Source organism: Castor canadensis, chromosome X, assembly GCF_047511655.1.
Source record: "Castor canadensis chromosome X, mCasCan1.hap1v2, whole genome shotgun sequence".
In the NCBI taxonomy this organism is placed as follows: domain Eukaryota; kingdom Metazoa; phylum Chordata; class Mammalia; order Rodentia; family Castoridae; genus Castor; species Castor canadensis.
In genome coordinates this window covers 23,591,862-23,615,138 of record NC_133405.1, presented here as the reverse complement: position 1 = coordinate 23,615,138, position 23,277 = coordinate 23,591,862, and the positions used below count along the sequence as shown (strand labels likewise).

Genomic DNA, 23,277 nt, shown 5'->3' with positions numbered 1-23,277 from the left:
ATGGTCTGAACCTACTTCAGCCTATAGTATACTGAGTAAATCGTTAATGTAAGCACATGTGTGGTTAAACGAAGTTATTTGCATTTCAGTTACCATCAATGCTCTCTTCTATAATGTAGCGAAATTATATGTTTTCCAGCCTTCTTGTTATCTTTGAATTATTTTAACTTTTAACTAGAATTATCCTAAAGGTTCAATTGTCAAATTAACATATTTATACACATAAACTTAAATATTTTCTTCTTAAACATTTCTCATCAGATCATTGATCCAGAAAATATACATTATTCTGTTCACATAATTTCTCTCTATTGAGTTTCTGTTTATCTAAACAACTACTTCTAAACACTTAGCCAGAGCAATTGAATTGTTCTTAACGAGGCTTTATTTACAGGCAAGGAAAACACTGAATAAAATGTGAGCAAGTCTCCATCAAATCTATTATATTCTTGAGATACACAATAAAAATTAAAGACTATTCCTCAAAATTTTCCATAACACAGCTTTCACTTCCTGATTTCTCAAACTATAGATGAGAGGATTTAACATGGGGATCACCATTGTATAAAACACTGAAATCATCTGATTTCCTGCCTGGGATCCATGTTGAGAGGGCTGCAAATAAGTGTACATAGTTGTCCCATAATACAGGCCAACAGTTGTCAAGTGGGAAACACAGGTAGAGAAAGCTTTCTGTTTTCCAAAAGGTGAGGGAATTCCCAGAATAGTCATGATTATAGACATGTAGGAGACAAGAATCACCACAACAGAGGTGACCAAGGTGAATCCTCCACAGCCAACAACCAAGATTTGGGTGACCCAGGAATCTGAACAAGCCAATGCCAATAGTGGCGGGATATCACAGAAGAAGTGTGGGATGGCACGTGGTTGGCAGAATGTTAGTTGTGTGATGGAAGTTGTTACAGCAACCATGTTAATTAACCCGCCAAGGTAGCATCCTGCTATCAAGAGGAGACAGTGGACTCTTGACATGGTAATGTGGTAGACCAGTGGGTGACAGATGGCAATATAGCGGTCATAAGCCATGGAAGCCAAAACATTACATTCAGCAGAGGCAAAGATTATGAACAAGCTCATTTGAGTCACACAACCCAGGAAAGAAACTTCCTGAAGGTGAGATAATAAATTTGTTAAAGTCTTTGGGGTTGTGATGGAAGAGAAACAGACATCAAGGAAGGACAGATTAGAGAGCAAAAAATACATGGGGGTATGGAGGCGGGGGCTGACTTGAATGAGGACCATCAGGCCTAAGTTCCCCAATACAGTGATGGTATAAACAATAAAGAATACTCCAAATAGTAGGATTGTGAGCTGAGGATTTTCTGTCATGCCAAGAAGGATAAATTCAGTCTCTGTAGATGAATTCTCCATCGATATAAGCTAAGAATTATTCTTGACTTGTTAAAGCCTCCTTAGACATACTTTAAGAGCAAAAAAAAAAAAACAGGAAAAACCTGAATGGTGTGGGTAAAACAGTCCCACTCAAAACAGATGACACTATCCTACCCCTCCCTTCATGTAGTCTCACATTAAACACCTTACCAACTAGCATTGCCATTTCCCACGCGTAGCATACAAAATTTTGCTGAAGAAAAATAGGAAGAAAAAAAGAGGCAAAGAAAACTCAAAAAGCAAGTGGAATACAGATAGGAAAGGAAGTAAAGGCCCAGGAGGCAAAAGACAGTTGATATTTGTTGAATGAATGAGTGAGGGCTTATGCTGTTTACTGACACACTGTTAGAAAAAAAATATTGGTACTGTGGAATTTCATCTCATTCTCCCTCCCCTTTCAAAACCATGCCTAGGGAATTGTAGAAAATGAGGTAACAATAGAGTAAATATATCAACTAATTTCATTTTCACACACAGTCACTCCCCACACCTTCAGTATTTGTGATGGTATTTAAGCTACAGTAGAAGTCACCAATACTCACCATTTGTTTTGGTCAGCAGAGGGTTTCCCAGGACCATAGTCACTTCTTCACTGAAGATTGTCACACAAATCAGAATGTCCTAAATGATCATAAGAAGCTGAGCTCACGTTGGACCCTGTGAGAGAGCAACCAACATCTCAGGATTTATGCAGTTTCTAGGTGCTCATCGCTTGACTTCTTCCTTTGACCATGCATGGACTAAAGGGATTGCAGATACAAAACTAACCGTGGCTTCCTCATGGATTTTGAGAGCAAGTATGTCTGAGCAAAAGACCAAGAAACAAAATGGGTGGGGCCAGGTGGTACTAACACGAATAGAATGGGTTCCAGCCCTCACTCCTGTGGTCAAAGGCTGTCTGTGATTGCTGACGTGCTGCCTAGCGTAAGTGCTAGGGCCCTGCACTGGGAGAAGCACCAGATAATAGAAGGGTTGAGTTCATAAAGATCCATCTCCATTTATAAAATCTAAACCAACTCCCAGCCTTCTGGATCACTGAGTAGCCATCAGTGATGGCATCTGGAAGAGATTCTTGTATTTGTCTAGAGAGGGCCTCCGAAGAGCAATCTCAATCTTAATTTTTAAAAAACCATGGGAGTGAGAGTATAGCTCAGCAGTAGAGTTCTTTCCTAGCATGTGTGAAGCCCTAGGTTTGATCCCCAGTACTGAAAAAAAGTTAAAAAAGGAAATCATGGACTGGAGATGTAGCTAAGAGAACACTGCCTTGAATGCATGGGGACCTGACTTCCATCCCCATTGCAGTATTGCAAAAGAAAAAAGAAAAAGAGAGAAACAGAAAGAAAGAAAGAAAAGGAGGGAGGGAGGGAGGGAGGAAGGGAAGGACAGAAGAAAAAAATCATTATCTACTTTAATCATCAGAAAAATACAAGTTTAGACATGCATGTTATTGCACATATATAATCCCAGCACTCTGAAGCCTGAGGCAGGAAGGTCAAGAGTTTGAGGTCAACCTGGGGCTATATAGTGAATTCCAATTCAGCCTAGGCTAGATAGTGAGACCCTGTCTCAAAAATAAACAAAGAAAAAGAACACTAGCTTGTTGCATGGTTTACTAGTTAAGATCTCTGATTCTGGAGCCATATATGGACCTATTTGAGTCCCTGATCAGGACATCAATAGCTTCATGACCTAGGACTCTGCCTACCAAAGCTTTGTAGTACTCTGTCAAAGAAGGGCACTAATAGGACCTATATGCCATGTGGCAATTGTGAAGATTAAATGAAATATTATAAGAACTTGGTACATATTAGCTGCTTACTGAGTTATATTCTCCATTCCTTCATGACCATTCTTGAATGAATTATATATTTACTACCTTTTTCTCAAAATTGCACTAACTGGAGGCAGAGATATTATGCACATGCATTACTATTGTTTTAGATTGACAGAAATCAATTTTATAGAGAATAGCTGAATATATAATCTTCATGCTGCATTCTCTTACTACCTCCCACCAACTCCTCACAAAGTTTTCTCAGAGTAGATGAAAACTGGGTCTTTCTTTCACTTGTTGCTAATAGTTCACTTCTTTTTGCTTTACCCAACCTGTTTGGGTTTACTCCTGTTGCTACCACAGTAAGTGGAACATTCCACAACTTATGCCTCTGAGTGAAGAGATTGGAGGAGAAAATATTGGGCTGAATGAAAGTAATGGAAAGAAAGCTGCTTTCAGAAACAAAGACGTGGGTTTTATTTCTAACATTAGTTTGTATTGTAATTCAGTGGTGGGAAAAAAAACCCACTTAACCTCTTTGAGTCCCATATTTTCTCATCTCAAAAATTGGAAAAAAATAATACCAGTTATGCTTCTCTTAGGGTTGGCATGAGAATCAAATAAAATAATGAATGTGAAAGCACTCCGTAAACTCTGAAGGGTGATACAATACACATGGAAAGGATCCCTATTATTATTACATCTTGGAAGGTGGGAGAGGGAGGAGGAACACGTCAATGTGCTCATTTCTGCTACCTGCTCCAGCTTTTGCTTACAGAGCTACACTCTCTGCCCTCCCACTCAGCTCCCCCCTCCACACACACATCATCTGCTCTGCCTCTACCGAGAAACGTTCAACCCATGAAGGCTTAAACAAATAACTCTAGGCTGTTCACATATCTTGGATTATAAGAAAGACAGGTCTCTAAAATGTTAGTCTCTCATTCTTGTGTCATTTTTTAAATTTCCCATTTTTGGATAACTTTTTCTTGGCATCTACGTGCATGGAAGGTATTCAATAAGTATTACCTGAATGAGTAAGTGACTATTAGTCTTAAAAACATGGTGAAATCTTTTTTACTTTAAAAAAAGATTGAATTGCTTTTTCTTCCCAAAGGAAATAAACATACAAAAATAAGACTTTATAAAGGAACGATTTGATACTTTCATCCAAACATGCTCCATTAACTACTGTCATGATGACAACCATGACAGGTTTATTATTATCTTAGCTAATGTGTCTTAGATATTTACCCGGTAGAGACTCCCAGGCACTCCTATTTGTTGAGGTGACCTTTCATATTTTTTTAAAATACACTCATGTACTTGTTCTTAGAGACATTTAAATTTACAGTACTTGTTCTTTTAAAAGTTGATTACCCCTTTCACTCCATTAGTTCTGCAGTTCACCATGAGTCTTCCAAAAATAGCCTAACATTTAAAATTTAAGTAAAAGTTCACTTATTTACCTATTCATTAATTTTAAGTGTTTAGTAAGTTCCAGACTTCAAAAAGGAAGCATCTCTTCCAATTCACTAATTTTTAAAAACACACACACACACACACACACACACACACACACACACACACACACACACTTGCACACAACTCGAGAGGCCAAATGACTTGTTTCAGTGAATTAGTGGCAGTGTTGGTGTTGGAGCCTATATCTCCTGACCTAATTCACTGACTTTTCAGAACACTACTTTGCCCTCTTTATAACTTGTTTTCTGAGGTTATTCTGAAATGGACTTTTGCCATTGGTACAGTCACCTTTTTAATAGCAGATGAATATGATCTTGAGCGAATTGTTTGCTTGTTCTGGGTCCTAGTTTCTTCATCAATAAAATGGAGCAGCTAAACTTGGTGGTCTCTGAAGCTCTTTCCAGCTTTGAGCTCTAATTTCCCATGTCTCTTGTGAGTCATACTATACAAAGGTCACCAGTCATTCTCAATATCTTATGGGGAAAAGTTATAAGAGCAAATTTCTGTGGCTCTGAGAATCTATTCTATAAAAACCACTCGGCCCTTCACTTCTCGGTGTCAGAAATGTCTTACTGATGTTTGCTCTTTGTGAGAGGCACTGAGAGCCATAGAGTCAAGAGCAAGGAAGGAATGTTTTTCAAATTTCTTGACTACCAGAAAGCAGAAGTATATGGTCAAAGATTTGGTCAAAACATCCTAGCACATCCTAATAGTATGATTGCACAAAATTGCTCAACCTCTCTGCTATCTATTTCCTTATCTAGATTGGGAAATAATACTACCTAACTTAAATGACTGTTTTGAAGATTAAATAAGAAAATGACATAAAGTGCTTAACAGATAGGGATGACTTAATAAATGTTGCATTTGTTTCTTCTTAAAGTCCTTTTTTGTCATATGATTCAATTTACATGAAATGTCCAGAAAAGAGCAAATCTATAAACAGAAAGTACACTAGTTGTCGCCAAGGCCTTGAAGACTGGTACAAAAGTTGGAAGGTATGGGATTTATTTGGGGGGTGATGGAAATGTTCTAAAATTGGCCTCAGTGATGGTTCCACAACTTTGAATATACTAAAAGCTATTGAATTTTACACTTTAGATATCTGCATTGTATGGTGTGTGAATTATATCTCAGTCAAGCTTTTACTAAAAAAACATGATAAATACTGGAGGAAAAATTCCCTTATAGATCAGTCATTCTGGGCTGTATCTAAATCCTTCTAGTGACCTACAGCACTAGGATGAGATCACTAATTTAAAAGTGCTTTGAAAATTTTAACAATAATGACAGGTTCTGCCTAGAACCAGGGGGAGGGGTGAGAGAGGAGGTGGCCCAAACAACATATACACATGTGAGTAAATGTAAAAAAGATAAAATTTTAAAATTAACAAAAACAAAAGAAATGTATTCAAAGGAAATAATAAAACCATAATTGTAAAAACAAAGACTTGAATAAATGGAAAGACACCTTCCACCTGACTGCCAAGGCTAAAATGTAAGAAAAAGGATGCTGTTTAAGTTAATGTATAAATTTAATGCAATGTCAATTAAAAATTCTGCAGGATATATTGAAGACTGTAATAAATTGATACAATTCATGTGGAAGGGTAAGAAGGCAAAACTGTCAAAAGATATTAAGTAATGAAGGTTGAAAGCCTCTTAGATTTTAAACTTTATCATAAAACCATACACATAAAAAGACCATTTGGCATTGAGTTAAAACAAAGATTGATCAAGAATATTGCACATTTAAGAAAAAGAGTGCCAAATTCTTATAAAAACTTGTTTGGTAAGATAGAGCACACACACACACACATATACACATACATAAAGAGAGCATTTAACAAATGTTATTGGAAAAACTGTAGTATTAGGAAGAGAAGTGAACTTGGGTATGTAACTAACATTATATACTTTAAAATATATATATAATGGATCAAAATATATATATATATAATGATCAAAAGGTTAAATATAAAAATCTTTCCCATGAAATTAAGAGATAAAAATAGAAAGCATTGGTTTTCCGTCTGTTGTGGCTACTGAAAAAAAATGAGGTATCATCAAAGTCAGAGTGATATTTTGAGAAACTAAACTGATGTGTTCAAATAAGTGACTAAAAATCTTTTGTATATTGTACTATAAAAATGAAAAGTAAAAAGGGAAAAACCAAAAGGGGTAAGATGTATAGTGAGCAAAATTTTTAAAACACACTAGTAAAAATCACTTGAAGAAATAACAAAACATAAGAGATCAGTGTATAAAGCTGGCTTGACACATTCTCTTGGTCCAAAAGAATACATCACATGCACAGTAGGGAACACAGAGAGTATGTAATCATGACAGAACCTATGATCTCCAAAAAATACAAAGTAAGACACAAAATTCCCCCAATATGGTAAGTATGCACATGGCATTCACTGTTAGGAAAGAGGTCACCATGCAAATTTCTGGTGGAATTTACATTTTTGGAATCTACTAAGATGATGTGTAACTGCTCTTTGCCTAGGTAACTCCATTTGCAAGAATACACCCCCAAGGATATAATCCACAATAAATGAGAATGAATTACATAAAAAATGTCATCACATTGCTGTTTAAATATTCATCTACTGTATATGTATATCTGTAAATCACAGTGTTCTATGCTTAGGTGATGCATTTGTGTGTAAAACCTAATCTGTGCCTGCAAGGAATGCATACAGTATTAGGGAAGGCAATTGTAGGTATAACTTCAGTCATGGAAATAAAGACAAAGAACTGTAAGAGCAAAAAGAAAAGAAAGGCTGGTTTCATTCATGAGAGTGGAGCAGGGTGGAGGCAGAGAGAAGAAAATATTATGGGGAAAGTGACACAGAACATGGATCTTGAAAGATGAATAGAGTTTGATGAAGAATGTGAATAGTTACCAAAGAAAAGGGCACTTTGAAAAATTCCAACTACCTAGTAATTGAGAAATGGCTAAACATACTATTAGACATTTGCAGGCTACATGGTCATGTAATCACTAGAAACAACCAAAAGAAATATATTTGTGAAATAACCTCAAGCTACATAAAATCATGACTGTACCTTAAAAAGGTCAGTCAGGTAATCACAGTGCTGAATATCCAAAATGAATGATTCAGTATAGTTGCTCAAGTTCCAAAATTTTAAAGAGTCAACAACACTATACAAAGATGAGTGATAAGTCAAAACTACAAGCATTTGCTCTGATCCTTGTCTGGGATTAAATTCCCAGGGTCAGGATGGCAGTAAGCATTTGGTTCCTACAGTGTCTCCTGCAAAGTAAAAGTGGTAGTTGCTTGTTGCATACTATAGGGGGCTGAATTCCGTGTGTCCTCCCCTCTCATATCCCCTATGAACCAGTCATCTCTTTGATATGCTGTCCTCCTCCCTTCAGCCTCTCTCCCCTCCCAACCTAGTCCACTAAATCTTCTTCTATTTCAACAAAGCAATCACAGTGCCTAGTCTCCAAATCTCTGAGTAATGGGACAGGAGTTGGGAGGACTCAGAACATCTGTCTTGTTTTACTAAGTCTACTGACAGGGAAGAAGAAAAGCACCCAGGATTGGGAACCTTAGTTTATGTAAGCTTGGAATTCATCAGCTCTGATTCTGCCTGCTACATTCTTATCCAAATTTATTGTGTGTTCCTTCTGCAGATATAAAACAGAAATGTGAAAAGCAATTTAGAGTTACTCAAAAAAAAAAACTTGTCAGTGCCTGAAGTTTTTCAAGTTATTGGCCCTAGCCAAACGCATCAAAATAGGTCTTTTTTTATTGTATGACCCAAATCAGTGGCTCTCAGCAAAAGGCCCACCCATTGTTTTCTCCCTTCCGCATAGCACAAGGCCATGCTACTCACCTACAATTTCTTGTTATTTCTTAAGCATTTCATTCATTGCCCCAATTTTTTGTTCTGAAAAAACCAAGATATTTAACTTCTTGGACTTCTAGCCATATAAATGGCCAACCTGAGCCAACTGTGAAAAGTGATGCACATCATATAATACAGAATCACTCTCCCCTGAGGAAATCTGAGACTAATTTAAAGCCTGCTGTGTGTAAATAAGCTCTTTTTCTTTAATCCTATCTTTTGTTTGTGCAAACACTTAAGAAAACCCTTGCACCATTTTTTCCTCCAAATGTCAGTCAATTCGATTATACCATATTTATTGTCCTAAAATCCTTATAAGATATACACTTAACACATTCACACTGATTTATGATCCAACCCTGTCTTTAGACTCCTTAGTTAGAAAGAGCAATGGGCAAGTTATCTAAGAGATGGGGCCTGGCCTTAGTCTCACACCAATCAGCTGTCTGACATTTGGCTATTGACACATGTTTTCTGGTCTTCAACTTCCTCATCTGTCTGTAAAACACAAGATTGGACAGAAGATTTACAGAGTTTTGATTCCACTTCCAAGATTCAATGAGTCAAATTCCAGTGGTGTTTCAGAGGCAACCTGCTATGAACAAAACCATCTTGATCAAAAAGAACAAAACAAGAGATATTATGCCACCTGATTTCAAAACATACTACAAAAGTATAGTAATGAAAACAGTACAGTAGTGGCATAAAAGCAAACATGGAAGCCAGTAGAGATCCTAGAAATAAATCCACACATCTATAAGCAACTGATTTTTGACAAAGGTACCAAAGACATGAAGTGGAGAAAAGACAGTATTTTCCATAAACAGGACCTGGAAAATTGTAAATACACACGTAGAAAAATGAAATTAGACCACTATTTCTCATCACTTGAAAAATCAACTCAAAATGGATTAAAGACTTAAATGTAGGACTGGAGACATGGCTCAAGCAGTAGAGAACTTGCCTATCAAGAGCAAAGCCCTGAATTCAAACCCCAGTACTGTCAAAAAAAAAAAAAAGATTCAAACATAATGCCAGAAACTATGAAACTACTAGACAAATATGGGAAAATGCTTCAGAACTTTGGAAGAGGCAAATATTTTTTTGGACAAGAACCAAAATCAAAGGAAACAAAAGCAAAACCAGATGAATGGGGCTACATGAAACTAAAAAGCTTCTATTTCCATGACGGAAACAAAAATTCAACAACCTAAACAGTGGGAAAAATATTTGCAAACTATATGTGCAACAAAAGGTCAGTACTCAGAATAAAGAACTCCAAAACATTTTAATATACAACCAATTTTAAAATGGGAAATATGCCTAGATATTCCTCCAAAGAAAACATTAAATGGCCAACAGGTATAGGAAGAAATGTTCAACATCACTAATCATCATGGTGATTAAATCAAAGCCAAAATGATCTATAACTTCACTCTTGCAAGAGAGGCTGACAGGTTCAGAAAGCCAAAGGCTGCATGTTTTCTCTCATATGTGGGAGATAAACATAATACAAATACAAGAAATATTATGAAAAACAGGTCACACTAAGAGGAGGTCACATAAAAGAACAGGAGGGTAAAAGAAGGAAATTAAGAAGGTGAATATGGTTGATGTACTCTCATCTTTGTTGTCATTTGTTTTTTGGTGGGACTGGGGTTTGAACTCAGGGCTTTGTACTTGCAAAGCAGGCACTCTATCACTTGAGCCACACCTCCAGTTTGATGTACTCTTTATACAGAATGAATATAGAATTTTTAAACCACCATAAGAAGCGGACTAAGGTAGAAAGGAAAAACAGAGGAGATGAACCAATTCAGGTTGTAATACATGTATACATGGAAATGTCACAATGAACCTCCCTGTATAGCTATCTTGTTCAAACAAAAATGTCTTTTTTCAAAAATGGAGAACAGGAAGGTACAACAGGTCCTGTCTGGGGGTTGGCACCAGTGGGAGGGGAGGATATAAGGAAAGGGTATAGGAGAGTGAATATGGTGCAAATACTATGTACTTAAGAATGTAAATGAAAAAAATGAGACTTGGCAAAACCACTCTGGGAGTGGGGGGAGGGAGGGAGGGGATAAAGGAGAATGGTGGAGAGGGCGAATTCAACTATAATATATTGCAAGCACTTTTGTAAGTGTCAGAATGTACTCCCAGTACAACAATAATAAAAAAAGATTTTAAAAAGAATGGCTGATATCAAAAAGATAAAAGAGAACAAGTTCTAGTGAGGATGTGGTCAAAAGGAACCCCTTGGACCCTGTTGGTGGGAATTTAAATTAGTACAGCCATTATGGAGAGTACTATGGTGGCTCTGCAAAAAATACTAAAAATAAGATCTACCATGCATACAATGTACTACAATCAATTTCACTCCCTCTGTTACTCTTTCTCCCCCTCCTCCCTTTTTAAAACAATTGAACAGGTTTTGCTTATTCTATTTTCATATGTGTGTATAAATCACTTCAATGATACTCATGCCCCTTCACCCTCTGTTTTTACTCTCCCCTCACCATCCTGCTGGTTCCCACCCTCAAACTGCAAAATTTTTGGAAGTAGATCCATTCTAAGGCATACAGGGTTGAAAGTTAAAAACACTGGAAACCAAGAGAAGATTATATTTGAATGATGGAAGTTGAGTAGAAAGTCAAAAGTAAGAGCCCCGAAGAAGATCATAATTACACAGCAATATGTACCACTATTATCTTTAACCCATCAAATTTCTTCCTGCTTTACTCTGAAAGGACATCCAGTCTCTCTACCTTACCTGTACTGAGCTTAGTCCAATTCAGCACCACCTTTCTCATAGAGTACTACTGCAGTCTATTGCAGGGGTCTTCACTGTGGCCCCTAGCAGTCCATCCTCAAGACAGCAGCCAGAAGCATTTTTGTAAAGTATAAATTAAACCCCTTTACCCTTTTTTTAATCCCCTTGAAGGTTTTCTACTGCATTCTAAATTCAACCCAAACTCTTTACAATAGCTTTCTGGAATTCTCATACTATAGTCCTTGATCACTTTTTGACTTCGTCATCTATCTTTCTTACTACTTTTAACAACACTGATTCTCTGGTATACAATTCTCTGGTACATTTTATTCATACAAATTATTACAAGATAGAATTATGTTTTTATGTTCATTTGCCCATTCATTTATTATCTCTATCTCCAACTAAAATTCAAGCACAATAAGGGCAAAAAAATGAATGTTTCTTATTGATCTTTATAGCAGCATATAGAGCAGAGCCTTAGTGGACCATGGTGGTACATGACTATAATGCCAGCACTTTGGAGACTGAGGCAGGAGGATCAAGAGTTTGAGGTCACCCTGGGCTACATTAGTGAGTTCCAGGCAAGCCTGAACTACACAGCAAGAACTTATCTCAAAAATCCAAGAGCTAGAGATGCAACTCAGAGGCAGAGTGCTTGCCTAGTATATACAAGGCCCTGGGTTCCATCCCTACTACTGCAAAAAATTGAGAGAGAGAGAGATGAAAGAAAGAAAGCATAGACCTTTGCATGTCATAGGTGCTGAATAATTACTGCCTTAATTTATTAATGGATTATCAGCCAACAGTTCATAGTTGTTAAAGAACACAGTAATGGAATAGAGTTGCAGGATATATACGGTGATATGGTGGCCATATATTATGGAATTCAAAAGGTAGCCCATGGCAAAGAAGAATAGGATAAACAGACTCATCACAGTCATACCCCAAAGAGGCCAAAATATTTTAAAGCTGTTACCATGTCCTCTAGCACCTTTGTTTCTATGACTGCAGTGTAGCAAATGTGGAGCAATGAAAAAATAGTGAGGAAGAAATACACAGAGTTAAATGAAGTTGTGTGTGTGTAAAGGGACTGGTTGCTACAGAGTTGGAAAATCAAGTCCAGTTCTTCACTATCTGAAATAATATTAATTTGGGTTGCCCTGCAAATGAAGACCCTTAAAGATCCAGGCTCTTCGGGATTCCCAAGAACATTAACCTAGACTGGTGATATTAAACTTCCTTCTCTTGAAGTTCACACAACAGGCCCTATTTAGGGAATAGAAATTACATTGGTCCACTCAGCTGCAATAAAAAAAAGCAAGAGTGTGGGTGAATTAGATAACAGAAATTAATTTTCTCATAAGTTCTGGAGGTTAGAAGTCCAAGATCAGATTGTCAGCATGTCAGCATGGTCGGTTTCTGGTAAGGGCTCCCTTCTTGGCTTGCAGATGGTCACCTTCTCACTATTTCTTCACTTGGAGTGAGAGAGAGAGAGAGAGACATGAGATGAAAGAATGGCAGAACTACCTCTCTGGTGTCTCTTCCTATAAGGGTACTAATCCATCATGAGGTCTTTACCCTCATGACCTCATCTAAACCCAGTTACCTACCAAAGGCCTCATCTCCAAATACTATCTCTTGAGAGGTTAGTACTTCAACATATGAATTTGGGGGGAACACAATAAAGTCTACGGCAGCAATGAGCTGATAGAAGAAAGAGTCCCTAATCATTTTCTAGTCTAGATTTGTCTATCTGTGGAGCTCACCGAAGCAGGACTACATTTCCAATTTTCCAAAACCCAGCACTTCCCTCTCCATCTTACTACCTTTCCAAACCATTATGTGATCAATATAAAGATTGTCATATTCTAAAGTCACCTGATAGGATCAAGTTCCATAGCCAGGGAAAGAATTTCTTTGGGTTTAGTAGATAAGAAATCTAACAAACATATTAGGAAAATAATATGCTCCAAGTCACACAGAATATAAGATTTCAAAGACTATATTTTCAGGGATCATTTCTATAGTTCATTCCTAGAGAAGTTTCTCTGATCGTATAGAGTACAGGAAACCACGAGGAGGAGGGACAACGTCCTCACCTGAGCATGAAGCCAGCTCTGGGTGCTGCCGTATGACAGCTGCCATTTGCCATTGATGATTGTTCTTCCCCTCTCTTGGAGGGGGAAGAGGGTGAGTAATAAAAAAAATATTTCAAGCCAGATTTGGGACACATAACTATTGTCCCCCAGCAGAAGACTGCTCCCTCTGAGGATGTAGCTATTGTCCCAGTAGATCTGGGCTTCAGGTTGGCTCTGAGAGAATTCAACAGAGATTTAAGGACTGCTAAAATTCTGGGTCATTGTGACCTTCACTCTGCACTTGAAGAATAGAATTGAATAGAACTCAATTGTATGTTCCTGGACATTCTATGCAAGTAGCTGAAAAATAAGGAAGACTCCCCCTTCTCCAAAAACCTCCAAATCTCATTAAGAAAGAAGTACACAGTGTACTTGTTCTTTTGGCACTTCAGGTGGCAAAATTTCATCCTTTCTCAGGCCAATTAGAAGCTTGGAAGCACTTTGTTCCCCTGCCAGCCGTCTTTAAGGACAGTGTGCTCCCTAAGACCCACATGACAATAAATAGTACTTAACATACACTAACAATTCCATACTACAACTGAAAATATCAGATTACTACTGAGATCGAAACATTGACTAGAAAAGAGTCCCAATGATCTGATTATGAAGCAATTGTGGGTATGAGAACTGTCACTTAACCAAAATGTAAGTCCTCTAGGAAACCTTTTATGACAAAAACCCTCAGTTGTTCCATTTTGCATTCTATTGTCTGCTCTTGTTCAGTTGTTGCTTTAAAAAAACCACAAATTTTGGGATGCACAGTTTTCCATGTGCATGCATTTGCCCTCCCTGACTTATAAGTTCCACATAGATGCTTATGATTATGGTGTTGACTACCTATGCTTTATGTGTTCTAAATTTCACTTTCCTGCATTTCTTTTCACTGACACAATAATCTGAAGTTGTGGGGAAACATAGAACTAAGGGTGAATAAAATATATTTCATGTGTCAAATATTGTATGCTGAATGGTAAATAGAAGCTACAATTGTCTGCAAAATTAAGAGCCAAGTGGTTAAACCTTGATTCCCAAATACTTCCCTTCTGATACTACACTTCAATAATCCTCTTATGTCCTGGTGCCACCCGTATGTAGCTGCCAATGAAGCCTTGATGAAACTGATCATTAAAGAGTGACCCGAGAGTGAAAGAAAATATGATTGCTTCTAAAGGAAACATACCAGTGGGAACACTTCTACAGGGGACAGGAAGCAAAAAATTAATGCCTGGGTTTGGATGGAGCATGGATGCTATAGTTAATCTGGTCCTTGCTCTCTCAGTCTTTCCAGTGTTTCCTTTTTTGCTAAGGATGTTTTGGGGAGAGGATAAGAAGGTAAGAAAAGGATTTATCAGATCCTTGGGCCTCATCTCCCAACTGCATGGGATTTGGAGAAGAAAGGGGACCTACGGGATACTTTACTTGCATCATTTCCTCTTTCCCTCATCCTGAGCAAGAGCTTCAACCCTAACTCCTTTCCCCATTATGAAGCAATGGATGGATGGATAGCCTGGTGAGCCCCTTCAGAGGGATTCAATAAGTGGGAGTTGACTCCAATTTGGTTAACAACCTCATAACCATTTCACAAGTTTTATTCAGTGGATTACTTAAAGCTGTTTTATATTTTTTCTACCCATTCTCCCATTTCTTCCTCACACACAGGAGCCTACCTGTACTACCACCTCCAGGTGACCCCTCTTAACTAACACTCTTCTGTAATAAGCCCCCTACCCACACATACAACGTTAGTGAACACATTAGGCAGAATGTAATTTTATTGTCATGGACTCTCTCTAAGCAGGAAATTGGGAAACTTCATGAATTATACATCAAAACACATACACAAAACCTACTGTTAGTTGAAAAGAAATTGTCCTATTTCTGCTACCCACCTTCTAGTCATATACAACCATGTTTCCACCACAACATGCATAAATGTACCCAATTAGAAATCATAGAATTGTCAAATGTCAGAGTGGGAAGGGAGTGTAGAGATAATTAATCTCATCCCCTTTTTTAAAGAAGTTAAAACTAATACCCAGAGAGAGGACTTTCCAAAGGTCACTCTGATAGCTGAGAACAGAAATGACACTAAAATCACGGGCATGTTTATGATCCTCTAAGTCAAACAAACAAATGCATATTTAACCAAGAGCAAAAGTGTATATGGATCCATCCTCCAAATGAGGAAACACTAATCTTTCCAAAGCAAAAATGACCCCATTCATCATGTCTGAATGTCCCTGTTCTTTTCTGCACTGCTTTGCTGCTTGTCAATTCCCAGGACACTTCCGTTCTTCTGCCTCTGAACAGCCCTCACGAATGAGCAATTCCTAAATGCATTTTCTATGACGTATGCAAAGGCAGCCACTCAGAGAAAAGGTCAGTGTCAGTGTCCTCTGTTTCCAAATATGCCTCTTTTTAAAAAAATCAGACATTACAATATTGAATACCAATTGCCCAAAGACTTACAAATCTCCTCTAGGAAAGTCCAAGGCTCCTGAAAAAATGGCAAATCCAATGAAAGTTGCAATGTGATTTACCAAACTGAAAAAGGAATAGAAAGGGGGCATGAAAAGACACTATTTTTCTACTGGCCAGGGGAATTGTGCTGATGGGTATGTGAGTGCCAGACATGACTCCCCATTTCTCTGTTTTTATACTCAGCCATTTCTCTGGTGCCTTAGGAAGTCAGACAGGTCTAAGACACGGTCTCCAGTCACTAGAAATAGTGAGTGAGTTAGATCTCTAGGGTGCTCAGAACAGGGAATTGGAGCCACAAAGGAAAAAGCAATTATTTGTGGTCATTTTGGTGTGTATTTGATTTGTTTTATTTTGTTTTGAAACAGATCTTGTGACTATGTAGCTCAGGCTGACCTTGAACTCACTTTGTAGCCAAAGCTGACCTCAAACTCTGAATCCTCCTACCTCAGCCTCCTGAGTGCTAGGATTATAGTGGTACACCACCATGCATGGGTTTGCTTCGTGTTTCTGATATTAGTTATTTCATGGTACCTATTTAGTAAGCTCTGAATTCTGAATTTTCCACAAAATAAATTTACATTTGCTGTTTTTCATTGATGCTGCCAGACATCATTACTCAAGCGGGACACACAAAGACCTTCACATCTTGCCCAACCCCCATGGCCAGTCTCAAATTCTACATAGCTCTCTTCTGTGCTACAGCCACAGTGGTCAACTCTAAATTCCTGTACAAGTCTTGTACTTTGAAACCTCACACTGCCTGCCTCTATTATATCTTTATAACATTGTCTCAAATGCTCAATCTCCCCTTGAGTTCTTCAAAATTCATTTAAAAAGCCACTTTCTCCTTAAAGCTTTCCATGATCTCTACTGCCACTCCAAAGTAATTCTTCTTTATATAAATTCTATTCTTTGGTTAATTAAGTCATTCCCAAATTATTGAGAACCAACTATTTTCCAGGCACTGTTCTAAGCATTGGGAATGCAGCAAAAAGACTCATGGTCCTTCTCCCCTTAGAATTTATAGGATACTAGGAAAGATACATAGTTACAATAAATATTTCTTCATAGGAGATATGCAAGAGGTTATAGGAGTTATAGCAAGAGAATTTAACCTAAAATATTCAGTGATCATATAAGGTCTAATTGAAGAAGGAGTATTTAAATTGAGATCTGAAATCAGAACATGAATGATCCAGATCGGGAGGTTATTGCCTTCCAGACAGAATACAAGCATAGGAAAGAACAAAGAAGCAGACAGGAGCTTTGGGCTTTCAGAAGAACTGAAAGAAAGGGATAGTAGCACAACGTAAGAAATCAGAAGACTTACAGGCCACAGTAATGGGCATTATAGGCCACATTAATAGTTTTGGACCTTAAACTAAGAAAAACAGGAAGTCACTGAAAAGTATCAGTGTGGGGACTGTTCAGAGGAACAAAAGTACATGCAGAGGTATGAGGATGACTTGAAACAGTGTGTCATGGTTGATACACTTGAGAGAAATTAAAAATGGAGAATCTATAGGACTTAATTGAGTCTTAAGAGAGACAAGAGGTGTCAAAATGACAAAAAATGATAGTGCTATAATTTACTAAGGTCAGGAAAAATGGAGGAAGATCAAGGTTGGCTTAAGGTAGTGGGGTAATTAGACAATGAGATTGGTTTTGAAATACTGAATTTGAGGTGCTTATGAGATATGCATATGGAAATAAATAAGTGTATCATTTTGGAGTTCAGAAGAAAGTTAAACTAGAGGTAAGAAACTGAGAATTATAAGCATAAAAATGGTAATTGAAGTCAAGAAGTAGATATTATTCTAGGGAGAGACTCAAGTGAGCAAGGAAAGCTTTGTAACATTACAATAAACATTTAAATGTTCTATAAAAAGTCATTAAGGGATGGAGAAAGAATGGTAAGAGAGATTGAAGTGATTTGGAGTGAGGGTTCTCCAAATCCAAGGAAAGAGAATACATTATGAAGAAGGGCAATCATCTGAGGTGAATGCTGTTGAGTTGCCAAGAAGAGTGGATTTAGCAGCATGAGTGTCATTGTGACCTTATCAAGAGCTATTTCAGTGGAGTTGTGTGGGGCAGAAGACAGATTGGAGTGGGTTGAGGTGAAGAACTAGAGACAGAAATGTAGATAATACAAGAAATTTGTGTTTGATGGTAAGAATGAGATTTTTAGCAACTGAGGGTGCTGAAGTATCAAGGGGTTACTTTGAACATTGAAAAGACTAGAACACGTTTAAAAATCAAAGGCAGAGTCCAGTCGAGGATTTGGTGAAGATATAAACAAGGAAGAAGTTACCTGATGGCATAAGTCTTCTGGCAAGGCAATAAGAATGGGATCCAGAAAATAAGATGGATTGTCCTTTAATAGAAGCAAGGACATCCCTCCATAGAAACACAAAGGAAAAAGAGAGCAGTTAAAATATTTATCATCTCTTGATTTAAAAATAGTGTCGTCTCTAGGTTTAGTTGTATAGCATTACATGTAGGGTTGAATAGATAGATGGTGAGGACATTTGATGAGATTGAAGGGAGGGAGAATAATAGGAAGGAAGTTTGAGAATATAATTGGTGGAGTTCTATGTATGCCATTTTTCTACTGCTCCCCCATGGTTATTAAGAGGGAGTGTGATATAGGGCTTAAGACCAGGGGATCTAAAGCAAGAGTGGCTTGGTAAGAACTTGGCTCCACTACCACTTAGTTGTATGGCTTTGGTTTAATCACTCACTTTTTTGTCCTCAGTTTTAACATGTGTGAAAAAGGGATCATAATTTTACCTACTTCACAGTTTCATTATGAAAATAATTTAAATACATTTGAGGATCTTAGAATAGTGAATGAAAAAATAATAAGCCCTCTAGTTTTACTTTCATTGTTAAAGCTTTCCAAACAACACCTTAGTCAATTGTCAACACCTCAATCATTGTCATACATAGAAATGCAAAAGGCAACTATTAAGCATGGGGAAGGTGAAATTTTTCTCTAAAAGTTGATATTTTCTTTTCTAACTAGAGTAAAAATAAAGTAGGGATACAAAGTTTACTTCTATTCTTAATTATAGATAACTATAATTTTTAACATACCAGAAACTCAAAGAGCATCAACATATCCTAACAGGGACTACTTGGTCCACAGAGGCTAGAATTGAAATTGGTTTCTAATAAGCAGCCTTCAGAATTGTGTCCTGAGTCCTAAGGTGATCCTTATTCTAAATCCAGAAGCAGAGACAACATGACCAATTGAGGTTTTCAGTCCTGATCCTGCCTTCTTTTCTGTCTTTTTTGTGTATTAGCTGGAGAAAAGGTTCACATAGAGGCTGGAAAAAAATTGATGACTTTTTTTTTAACATAGATAAAGTGTAACTGTCTATTTATGGAATAGCTTTGGAAAGAGCCACAAAAATCTAGGTAAGTCCCATCAAAGAGGAGCATCAATCCCCAAACAAAAACATATGCTTCCCAGGTTCACTGCAAAAATATTATGCTAACTTAGTGACTTGAATGTAAAGGCTGAATGACAAATATTATGCTAACTTAGTGACTTGAATGTAAAGGCTGAATGACAATTTACAACCAAGATATATGCTTGGTTGTAAAAGATAGCATCATCTTGAGGAGAGTAGATGAGAACAACTAGTTAAATACAGTTAGCTAATATGATGCCTTGAAGGTCAAATCAGGAATGTGGGCTGCCAAACCTTGCTAATACAATCTGCATTAATGAAAAGCTTAGATTACATGTACATAATATGCCACTTTAGTATTTTCAGTACATTCTGTACACATGAAATGGCTAAGTGTTGCCTAGCAGAGGTCCCACCAGACCTGATCCTTCCTGATTTATAATTAGCACATTTATTTGTTAGTATGCAAATGATACTGTTATGGTACATAGGAAAAATTGTGTTATGAAATAAGTGCAGCATTCTTCCTGTAATCTTGCTGCAACTATTTGTTAGTGCTACCAACCTCTTTTTTTCACAGGGGACACAAAGCAAAACAACACACCAGCAAATGTATGTGAATTTACACAATGGCAGTCTAGTTGTGTTAATCTAGTTGACAAGCCCTCAAGTAAGAAATATGCATGTAAAGTGGATCTTCCAGCAGCATATAGAATAGTTCAGATAAGGTGCAACCTAGGATAAGCAAAGACAAGCAGATTGGAATATGCAAAGACAGTTTCCCATTTGTAAGTCCATTTGATCTAATTTAGACTTTCACAACTATAGCAGCAACAACAAAAAACACTTTAGAGTCAAAAATCAAAGTCTAACTCTGCCCCTCACTTACTACCTGTGTAATTTTGGCCCAGCAAGCTCTCATGTACCTGGAACATAGGTGAAGCTTAACAAATATTGATCATGGCATCTCCCAACAAAATGAAGCCATAATCACTGTAGTGACTTTATAGCATAGTGGCCAAGCAAGAGGACTCTAAAGTTGTATTGACTGAGCTCACAATCTTAACTCAACTACACTAACTTTGTATCAATTTGATCAACTTAACCTTTTCATATGTTGAGCTCACCATCTGTAAATTGGGCATTTCAGTAGTCCTATTTATTTCATAAGGTTGTGGTGAATATTTGATAAGGGAATCTACCTAAAGTACTTAGCAAAATACCTACATCATAGTAAGTCATGTAAATACCAGTTTCTAAAGTGTTACATCTAAACTTTCTTCATTCTTGTTTCTGCCCAATATTTCTCTACAAATAGTGTGGTGCAAGACATTAAACACTACCTCTCTGTTGCTTACTTCAATGGGCATTCCTACAAGACTTTTCTGCTGTGCTTCACGGAAGTGACTACTTTCCCCTGTTGAAGTGTGAAAAGAGAGGAGATTTCAGGAAGATGTGAGGAGCAAGTGAATTACTTAGAGGATGCATTTTTTTGATCAGATGCTGGAAGAGAATTGTGGAGTCTCTCCCTCTGGAGGACTACAAAGTAGTTAGCTACATCATCACATGTGTTTTGGATATTCACCTGCCCAAAGATAGGGATTGGTTCAGATCTTCTGTGGAGGTTTCTTTTTGCCTTTAGAGCCTATAATTCTTCCAAATTAGTGAATGACAGCAGCTACTATTTGTGCAGCAATAGCTAAAATATAGGCCTGAATATTTGTATGTGTCACAGCAATCTTCACAACATGCTGGAAGATAGATATTCTCCAGTTTTTAAAGTTGACAAAATGGCTCAGAAAAGCACAGATAACAAGGACTCGGAAATAGCGAGTTATCAATACAGAAGGTCATTTTTTCATTTATTTATTCATACTTATTTAAATCCAACTAATATTTATTGATCTTCTATTATGTAATGGGCACTATCTTTAGCACTGAGATAGAGCATTAAACATAGATCAAAATCTATGCCCTCATCAAACTGCTACTTTAGTAGGGAGAGAATACAATCCAATACTGTCTTGTTCCAAGGTCTGATTCCATTCTATACACTAGTATAATACACTTATGAGCTTTTGTGTCGGGTTACCATTTTACAGTGAAGTTGACTTTTTCCCTTTATAGACACAGCAGAAGCATGCACCAAGGAAATCAAACTACTATCTCTGAATTCTTCCTCCTGGCACTCACAGTGGGGTCTGAATTGTGAGTTCAGACCATCTTCATTCTGTTTCTATGCATGTATCTAGTCACCATGGTAGGAAACTTACTTATCATCCTGGCTGTGATCAGCGACACTCACCTCCACAGCCCTATGTACTTCTTTCTTGCCAATCTATCTTTCACTGACATCTGCTTCACAACCACTACAGTCCCTAAAATGTTGGCACACATTCAAAGCAAGAGTCCAACAATCTCCTTTGCAGGATGTTTTACTCAAATGTATTTCTTTATGCTTCTGGTAGACCTGGACAATTTTCTCTTGGCAGCCATGGCATATGATTGGTACATCACCATCTGTCATCCATTGCGCTATGCTGCATTGCTGGATCCCAAGCATTGTGCCCTACTGGTTGTGACTTCATGGGTTATCTCCAACCTTGTCTCAATACAACATCTCAGTCTGCTAATCCCACAGACTAATTCTGTGATCAGAGAGCAATCCCACACTTCTTTTGTGAACTGGAACTCATTTTAAGGTTTGCTTGCTCAGATACTCAAATCGACAACCTGCTAATCCTAGTCATTGGTGGAGCAGTTATATTCATCCCCTTTGCTTTCATTCTTGTCTCCTATGCTCTTATTGGCAGCACTGTGCTTGGGGTTCCCTCAGGCAAGGGAAAGTAGAAAGCATTCTCTACATGTGGCTCCCATCTCTCAGCTGTGTCCCTCTTCTATGGATCCATCATTGGGGTCTACTTTTTCCCCTCTTCTAGTTACTCAGCAGACAGAGATAAGGTAGCTGCTATCATATATACAGTTGTAACCCCCATGATGAACCCCTTCATCTATAGTCTAAGGAACAGAGACATGAAAAGAGCACTGAGGAGACTATCCAGCAGCAAAACCTTTTTCTGCAGTTGGTGAGCCCTGTCATAAGTAACTTTTTAAATCAACTTCTTAGACCTGAATGGGCATACAAAGGTTACAAGGCTTCAGACAACTGTGCCCTCTTAGCAATTTCCTTCCCATCAATTTCCTGCCTCCAGTCCAGGCCCAAGACTCTAAATTAGGTTCACCTCACTATAAAAAGCATAAAACAAAAGAAAACAAAACACTCCTTTATCCCACAGTCTTTGCCACTTTCATACAGATATTTTTCTGAATAAGCTCGTGAATAGTCAGTGTTTGATAAGTGTTTTCTAATTTTTAGTTTGTGTTTGTCTCTCTACATCAAACTTTACATGCTAGATGGTAAATAAGAAAAGAGCAAGAAAGGAGGACAGGAAGGAAGGAAGGAAGGAAGAGAGGGAGGGAGGGAGGCAGAAACTGATAGTAAGAGCTTAAAATGCCGTATAGACATAGACAATACCATTTTGAAGTTTACAGCTTCCAAACAATAACTTAATTCTCAGTATGACCCTTTGAGGTACATATTATAGTATTCCCGTGTGCTGGAGAAGAAACAAATGTATGTACTAGAAGAAAAAACTAAGCCAAAAGCAATCGTGTCTCTTGCACTGCTGTGAGCTGTACAGAGTCTCCTCACCAGTTAAAGTTTATGATTCTCTACCACCTGAACCCACCTACATTTCCTGGAGTGTGGAACATCACTCACTCTGCTCCCACTATCTGTACACTATATATTTTAGCTACTCTGAGCACTATCATTCCTTGAGCAGCTTATGGATTTATCTGCATAACTCTTGTCTTTGTACATGTTTTATATTCTCCTTCGAATGTGTGTTC

General features: G+C 37.6%; 1 protein-coding gene, 1 non-coding gene and 1 pseudogene across 2 annotated transcripts; 2 read left to right on the top strand and 1 right to left on the bottom strand.

The window, feature by feature from the left end:
* Positions 1-468: 468 nt before the first annotated feature.
* On the bottom strand, positions 469-1,392 carry LOC109675592 (olfactory receptor 5AR1-like). Its single transcript, XM_020152267.2, has one exon. The coding sequence runs from the start codon at positions 1,390-1,392 to the stop codon at positions 469-471; it is 924 nt and encodes a 307-aa protein (XP_020007856.2).
* An 11,934-nt stretch (positions 1,393-13,326) lies between these two features.
* On the top strand, positions 13,327-13,533 carry LOC141420000 (small nucleolar RNA U3). The gene has a single exon (XR_012444715.1). It is a non-coding gene; the product is annotated as a small nucleolar RNA U3 (small nucleolar RNA).
* Positions 13,534-21,505: 7,972 nt separating this feature from the next.
* Positions 21,506-22,455, top strand: LOC109675589 (olfactory receptor 1S1-like; annotated as a pseudogene).
* Positions 22,456-23,277: the final 822 nt, after the last annotated feature.